The sequence below is a fragment of the Budorcas taxicolor genome, chromosome 5 (assembly GCF_023091745.1).
Source record: "Budorcas taxicolor isolate Tak-1 chromosome 5, Takin1.1, whole genome shotgun sequence".
Classification (NCBI taxonomy): domain Eukaryota; kingdom Metazoa; phylum Chordata; class Mammalia; order Artiodactyla; family Bovidae; genus Budorcas; species Budorcas taxicolor.
This window is the reverse complement of record NC_068914.1, coordinates 147311098-147319070: the sequence shown is the minus strand read 5'-3', so window position 1 is coordinate 147319070 and position 7973 is coordinate 147311098. Positions and strand designations below refer to the sequence as shown.

The 7973-nt window shown below is 49.1% G+C and overlaps 1 protein-coding gene across 3 annotated transcripts; it reads right to left on the bottom strand.

The window, feature by feature from the left end:
- Window positions 1–319: 319 nt before the first annotated feature.
- ING4 (inhibitor of growth family member 4) lies at window positions 320–7501 on the bottom strand. 3 transcript variants are annotated; one of them, XM_052639967.1, is made up of 8 exons: window positions 7443–7501; window positions 4194–4265; window positions 2311–2477; window positions 2014–2128; window positions 1742–1847; window positions 1382–1529; window positions 1058–1119; window positions 320–961 (listed from the first exon to the last, which is right to left on the bottom strand). In XM_052639967.1, the coding sequence occupies exons 1-8, from the start codon at window positions 7477–7479 to the stop codon at window positions 922–924; spliced, it is 747 nt and encodes a 248-aa protein (XP_052495927.1). In that variant the 5' UTR covers window positions 7480–7501; the 3' UTR covers window positions 320–921. The 3 variants fall into 3 exon arrangements, with proteins under 3 accessions (XP_052495927.1, XP_052495928.1, XP_052495929.1); XM_052639968.1 differs by having other exon boundaries at window positions 2023–2128; XM_052639969.1 differs by lacking the exon at window positions 7443–7501 and adding an exon at window positions 7306–7371.
- Between the last annotated feature and the right edge of the window lie 472 nt (window positions 7502–7973).

Sequence of the window (7973 nt, the reverse complement as noted above, 5' to 3'; positions counted from 1 at the left end):
CAAATAAGTCAGGCTAATACTTAGTATAACAGTTCATGTATAAAACACAAGTACACATTTATTGGAAATTAAATGAAAGATATTAGGGAAAAGATGCACATCTTGAAGGTTTTGGAAACCCCCTGTCTGAGGCCCAGTTCCAGCCAGCTCTGTCCTTCCCATGCTGAGAGGTAGTGGGTCCTGGGGCAGCGGTACCACTTCAGGTTCCATGTCTGGTCCTACTTTCAGCATGTCATCCTCCTGTCTCTTAGCCAACTCAGAGGATGCAAACTATGCTCAGCACATGTGCTAAAACAGTGTCTCTACAATAAACACAGCAGGCCAACACGTACAGCTTTTATTCACCAACTCGATTCCTTTACAAGTGAGATACTGACACTCTGCCCTGCCCCTCCCACTCACAAGGCTGGACAAATCCTCTCGGCACAGAGGAAGGAGTGCCCCTTCAGCCAGGGCCATGGCCCAGAGGACCCGGAGGAGCCCCCCGCTGGAAAAAGCATGGAGAGAGTGAAGGAAGTTTATCACGCATGGCCCCCCCCCAAAACAAGGGGAGGGAATCAGGAAGCTGGAGGAGGGCCCCATGCTACTGCCCCAGTCCTTAAATACAAAGCAACGGGAGAAAAGAGGACCATCCCTCAAAAACACAGCACCAACCTCGGCGTGGAGGCAAAAGGACAGTGGGCAAGACCACTTCCCTCTGAAGGGGGCGGGCTGAATGAGAGCACATACCGTTAGCGGCTGCAGAACCCCTGGACCAGGGTCTGGGTGCAGCCTCAGCACCGGAAGTGGGGAGGGGAGGAGAGGAGATGACAACATGTGCCACCCACCTCTCCCTGACCCCCGGCCCAGCCAGGCATCCCACTCCCCACTAGCCAGGTCAGGGGATGTGGAAGAAACTGTGTTGGAATCCAAGGCCCTTGTCTATTTCTTTTTTCGTTCTTGGGAGCAGCGTGGGCAAAACCTACAAAGGAAGGTGGGGGAGGTGGTAAGCGAAGGGGAGGATGCCCTCTGTCACTCAGCTCAGGGTAGTCCAGCTCCGACCACAGCGCTCACTCACCATTTCCCCCGAGGCTTGGTGGTCAGCCCCACACAGGCAAAGTGGAACCACTCAATGGAGCACTGGAAAAGGAAGACGGTGGAGGAGCAGAGGGCAGGGAGCAGGGTGGGGCCAAGGAAAGAAAAGAACCCCCCCACCTGAGAGTCCTCAGGAGCATTCCCTTATTCCATCCTGTGGGAGGATTCTTGAAGGGTCCAAGGCCAACCACCTCCAACTCCCTTCCTCCTGTCCTGAGGTCCCACTCTTCAGCCCTTACCCTCTTCTGGTACCCAACTCCCTTCCTGTCCCCCAGAGCCCCCCGCCCTGAGGCAAACCGGTTCTTACGTCAGGGTTGTCACAGCCAATCATCTCCCCGTAGGAGACCTGGTGACAAAGGCAATAGGTGGGTTCGTTGGGATCCACAGGCATATCCAACACATCAGAGGGGTGGACACTGCCAAAGGTCACTGAGGGCATCCCATACTCAGGGCTTCTGCGTGCCAAGAGGGAGAGAGAGTATCACCTGCAGGAAGGGACGCTACAGCTTGACGCTCAGAGTGGCACGAGGAGATCCCTGTGGGGCTAGTGGTCTGTGGCTTCCCCTCTGTATCCAGCAGATACCAGAGTGACAGAGAAGGGGGCAAGGGGTGGGGTGGGGGCAAAGAAGAGCCTGTCACTTGGCAGGGTGCTCCCTGACTCACTCACGTGCGCACAAGTTTTAACTTCTTCTGGGCGGCCTTGGGGGCTTCTTCGTCGGAGTTTTTCCCTTTGGAACGAGCACGGGCAGCTTTCTTCTCCTTTTGAGTCCGACCTTCCAGGGAAGAGGGGAGGGGCAGCCAGAAGGCAGAGGGACAGAAAGATGGGTTAAGGACCCCTCCTCTCCTCCAACGTGGGGGTCCTCCCTTGGAGCTGAGGGATGGGCTGGCTGCCCTCTTGGAATCTTCGCTCCAACTCTCATGGCCCACCCCCCTCCTCACTCTTTTTGCCTTTGCTGGAAGAGCTGTCATAGTCACTTGACTCAATCTGCTTCTCCTTCAGATCAGCCTCAAAGCGGGCCAGGTCTGTGTCCAGTCGCCGAATGTGTTTGTCCACCTGGGTGGGAAGGAAGGAAAGAGAAGGAAGAGCTATCAGGCTCGTTCCAGTAAAAGCAAACAGGCTTAGGCAGAATCCATGTATCTCCCAGACCCCAAACAGATCCCAGCACGCTAAAGGAGGGGTGGAGGACCCCAAAGGAATAGACGGGAGGTAGTGGGGAGCCATGGGTTGGGCCATACCATCTCATACGTCTGCATGGCAAGCTGCACCTTGTCATCACCAAACTCCTTGCACTTGCCATAGGCTTCCTGGATCTGTCTCAGAAGGGCCAATTTTTCCTCAGAGCTCCGGCTGCGGGCGCTACTCATATATTCACTGGCCAACTTGTCAATTTCAGCCTTCAGGTCTACAACAGAGACAGGGCTGGTCATAATGGCCCCCGAGTGGCAAGATTAAACATACTTCTTCCTCTTGCTCCTTGGACCTTTTGCATTGACCATCACAACCTTTGAATTAAAACACACTCAACATTCCTAGGTACTGTGCCACATACTCAAGCGATGCAACATGGCCACAACATGTGTCGTGAAGGCACCTTTGGTTGCTGGAGACGTTGCTAGCATAGTTGAAACTGGACTTATGGAAACACAAGGAAGGATTCTTCGCATGCTGCACTAATATGAAGAACGTTTCTGTCAATGTCTGAAGATGCTTCTTTGCACGGCTTGCTGCTTCTTAAACCATGACCTCTGTCTCAAAAGCCATCTGATTTCTCATCTCAGAAACATTCTGCGATAGCTCTGAGAGCTGCAGACCAGGCTGAGTCATCTGCTGCTGCTCTTGACTTCCAGGGTCTGTACATCTACATCTCAGTACTGAAAATTAGGCCCGAGTTCACTAATGGAACAGTTCTTCTGCTTACTGTCCACCCTGTTTGGTTCATCATTTGCAACTTGCAAATATTCTCCATCACTTTTTTCTCCTGTGTGTTCATTTTAGCTATTGCTCCAAACATTTTACTAGGAGAAGGCTGGTGATGCCCCCAAACACCGAGACCATAGATGCCTACTGCCTAATATTACAGCACTCAGAGAAAATCTGGATGGAGACAAAAGCATGACTCCCAACACAGTTTAGCAACAAGTAACCACAGCGAGGACGTGTGAGCATACTAGGTTTATGCTCTGCTTTATTCCAGGCCCTTGAAGGAAGTTGGAAAAACATGTATGTGGTTCAGTCATCTCCCAATGGGTCTTTCTGTGCATGAACTCAAGAGCCAGAACTATATTACAAAGCAAGGAGCTGGTGGTTGGCATTCAGCAGGGAGCTCTCAGGGGCCTATGTCCAGGATCTTAGATGATATTCATTTGTCCATGAGCAAACTGACCCAGAGTAACTCAAATATATCAACTTTAGGCATTCTAACACCCCTGGGCAGGGATACATAAGGGTACACCTACATATCCTTCAGCAAGCATGGTCGACAGCACCAACAGAGACCTTCGACTATGAGAGACAAACTCGCCCACCGCAGTGTAGCCTCAGGCTCCAAGTAAATGTCTCAATGCAGCCAAACTTAATCAATGTCCAAGGACGGCCACAGATGGCACCTAATGCTTCTGTAAGGCTGAAGAATATAGTGTAGAGATTCTGATGTTAATTGCTGCTTTTCCTTTTTTTTTTTCCCCTTTCTTTCTAACATCTCATGCAGCAAAGCTGCTGTGTACCAATGTGAACTGTAGTCTAAAGCCACACTGAATTTTGTGACAATAATGTTAACAGCCCAGTGGAGTAGAAGCATTCTAGTTAAGTCTTCCTACAAACATATCGAACATGGAGAACAGAAATGATTCCAGGATTGACTGGTTTTCTCACTTTTCCTGAGGGAGATATAAAGAGCACAGCATCTCTAAATTCTTGTGGCACTGTTACAATACTCCACGAGTTATGAAAAAGCTGACACAGAAACACAGGTCATCATTACTCTCCTTTTAAGAATTGCAAGAGAGTGAAAGAGAAGACAAAGCAATCTAGATCAAACCAGGTGATATGGTAATACCAAACAGGAGGGGAGACGATCACACACACTCACTCGGCACCGGGCTCCTTACTCTGCACATACCCTCTGTTCTTTGGTCCAGGTCCCTCATGAGCTGGAAGTTTCTCTGCAGTTCAAAGGGCAGGTTTTCAATACCTGGGGAGAAGAGGAGAAACTAAGACTCCCTGGACTTCCTAAGCCCTATTGCATTGGGGGGGCTTCCCTGGTGGCTCAGATGGTAAAGAATCTGAGACACAACCCCTGGTATCCCACATCCCCTGGAATGTGGGATACCCGGCTTCAATTCCTGGGTCGGGAAGATCCCCTGTAGAAGAGAATGGCAGGATTCTTGCCTGGAGAACTTGGACAGAGGAGCCAGGCAGGCTACAGTCCATGGGGTTGTAAAGAGTCAGACACGACTGAGTGACTAACACACACACACACACATGCATAAACCCTGCAGAGAGTCAGGCGACTAACACACACACACACACACACTAGCTACTTTTAAAAAATAGGTCCAAAGAGCACTTGGTTATCCCTCCTTCAAACCGTTAGACTATCTGTGACAGCACTCATCATTCCTTTCTCAGGAGGAGCCATGTCCACCGGTCTCCACAGCGAGCTCCCCATCTCTGCACAGCTTTCCCACCCTTCCCTCTTCAGTAACTTTACAAATCAGCCCTTCCCTCTCCATGCCCTTGGGAGTTCCCTGGTGGTACAGTGGCTAAGACTTCATGCTCCTAATGCAGGGGGCTCGGGTTCAATCCCTGCTCAGAGAACTAGATACCACATGCTGCAATGAAAGATCCCACATGCTGCAACTAAGACCTGGCACAGCCAAATAAATACTTTTTTTTTTTTTTACAAAAAGATCTTTTTGCCCTCAACATACAAATACCCTCTTGGTACCCTCCACTTATCACACACACACTTCCAATCTGCTCTCCAAACAGTAGCCAGAATGTTTTTTTAAAATGCAAATCTGATCAAGTCACTCTCCCGTTTATAAACCTCCAGTCACTTCCACTGCAATATTCCCAAGTCCTACTCTGCACTTTCTGGCCCGTGCTGCACACCAGACCTAACTCAGGTCAGTCCCCGTCTGTGCGCGCTCTGCTCTGTCACACTGGCCTTCTTTGAGTGCCTTGAACTTTCCGGTGCTCTTCCAGACACTTGGCTTTCCGCACACTGCTCTCTCTGCCCAGGACGCCCTGCCCCGTCTCTTTCACCCCACTTCCACCATCCCTCTTGGCCTCCTGAACTTCTGTTCATTCTTCAAAGCTCAGCTCAACCCTGACTGCCCCCGACTCCAAGTGCCCTAGGTTATGCTGTCATGCTATTCTATGGCTGCCCTTTGGCAGGGCAGATACTCTGGGGGCACTTATCCAATGTAATTAAGTAAGTAATTATGTAATTAGTTATATGGTACGTCTCCCCAGCTCTCCAGAAGGGTTAGATATGTCTGTCTTCTTCTCTCCTATTTCCCTAGTGTTCAGAACTATGACATACATACAGAGGATCCTCAATAAATAATTGAATATAACGGCATGAATACTTACGTTTCTCTCATAAAAAAAAAAATTCTCTTTCCATGACTCCACTTTGAAACTTTTAAAATGCATCCAATGCTTTAACCTATAGACTCGGGTCCACCATCAGTTTACTAAGATTAAGTCACCACTGAGTTACCAAATCAAATAATCTAATTATTAGTTCTATCCTAAAAAAAATGTTTGCAGTATTCTCACCATCTTCTTGCCTATGTGTAACTTTCTATTAAGATTCCAAATCTCCTCACACACTTTCAAGTAATTTCATCACTGACATTCCCTTAGCCTGTCCCTTAAATGTTACTATTTTCTTGAGCTTACACTTAAGTTAATCCTATTATTTCCTCACTTACTTTCTCTGAATGATCTCCATCTCATTTACTCTTACAGACTTCTGAATTTCCTATCTTCTTGATGATATATGTCTACCTCACTTCCCAAACAGGAAATCGAGAAGTCACCTTAGATTCCTCCTCCTCTCTCAACCAGTCAGTCAGTCAATTTGGTTATATTTACCTCCTAAATACTCTGTCACTCTTTGAGTTCAGGTCCTCATCTCTGACCAGAACTGTTATTACTAATTAATCTTGTATTACCAGGGTCATCATGCTCCAATTTACCAGACATCAATTACTTTCCTTTATTAAAAAAAAAAAAATCACTCCATTTAGAAAATCCGTTGGTTCCTCACTATTTAGAGTGCAAGCTTCTTAGCCTGGCTTTAAAGACCATGCACAACCCAGCCTCAGCTACATTCTCCAGTGTCATTTTCCAATCTTTCACCTCAGAGTCCTATACATCAAACACTCTGGGCTCATCTTTCCCTGATCTTGCCACAAACCCATCAGAACACCTTTGCTGATGCTTCCCCCAACCTTCAATCCCCTCTCCCTCTCCACACCGGCAAATAAACACTCAACCTTCAAGATTCGGTACATCCTCTGTAAAGCTTTACCTACACCTCCAGGTAAACTAGTCTCTCTTTCTCCAGTGTTACCAACTGTATGTTTAATGTATTTCTGTTATTTGCCACATTTTTATAATTATTTATTAGAATCTGTGTCCTACTAGTCTATGAGCACCTTGAGGAGAAGGTCCGTGTGGTATTCATTCTTGTATAACCCCAGTACCTGCCATTATGTCTGACCCACAGCAGGACCTCAATAAACGAATAAATGACTCCCAACGCTAAGGCAAAGGTAAAAGAATAGGGTGACAGGCTCTGTGAAGGGGGTCACACAAATGGCATAAACAGAACACCAAATTTCCATCTGATGGGAATTGGGTCTTTACTCCAAGAGGAGAAGCCTTCCAGTCCTTCATCTGACAGTGGTCACTCGTAACCCCCTATCCCCATGAGAAGATGCATCTTCGAAAGAACTGGGCGGAGAATCGCGAGCAGATCTTTGTCGCTGCTCCAATGGCAGTGGATGATATACTAAAATAACCGATTCAGAACGACTTTAAGAAAAAGATTATCCTGAGGCCGGAGACCCTGAAGACGGGCAGCAAATATCTTCCCGGGTATGCCGACCAGCATTTCAAGAGCCGTCCCCCAGCCCAGCCGCGCAACCCCTCCCTCTTCTACACCTCAGAGAGAGGCCTCGACCCCGCTGCCCCGCCCCCTATTTCTTCACACACACCAGTATTTTCTCTCACGCAACCCTTCACGATTGTGACTTTCTGACCATCGGGTCTTCAGGGCCATAGAGCTCCTCAGCCCGAACCCCCACCCCCACCCTTCTGTGACCCCTGACCCGCTCCTCCAGCCTGCTCTTACTGTCCAGATAATGTTCCAAATACATCCCCGCAGCCATCTTGAAGCAAAACAAAGCAACTTCCGCTCCGCCCCGGAAGTGACTGAACGCAACGGGCGCCGAAGCGGTCCTCCACCCCCGTCCTGGAGCCCTTCCGCCCTCAAGGGTAACTTCCGCCCTCACGAGGTCAATTTCCGGTCTGAGTACAGCACCCGTCGAATCGCCTCTTGCCGGCGAGGACACTCGTCCCTGGCGGGGCGGTCGAGCGCGGGGGCGGCGGCGGCGTTGGCTGAGGGCGCCATTTTGCGTCCTCAAACTTCCGTTCCCTCCAGGAGGGGGACGTGCGGGCGAAGAAACCTGTCTTTTTGGGCTTTTCGTCCACAAAGAACTGTTTTCAGCAGCCGGAAAATGTGAAGCTCGCGACCAGGGCAGGTGCCTTCTCCTGTTACGGTGCGAGGTGTAAATCCTCCCCGTTTCTGTTCACTCACGCGAACGCCAACTCTCCAGGATTATGTTTTGATGTGGAAACATCATTATTTATAAACGCTGCTTGT

Excerpts from the sequence above, each read along its gene's own strand:
- ING4 (XM_052639967.1), bottom strand. The coding sequence starts at position 7,479 with ATGGCTGCGGGGATGTATTTGGAACATTATCTGGACA. Across the intron at positions 2,478-4,193 it reads CCTGGACCAAAGAACAGAGG|ACCTGAAGGCTGAAATTGAC; the intron begins GTATGTGCAGAG and ends TCTCTGTTGTAG. Across the intron at positions 1,848-2,013 it reads TTCCAGCAAAGGCAAAAAGA|GTCGGACTCAAAAGGAGAAG; the intron begins GTGAGGAGGGGG and ends CTTCCCTGGAAG.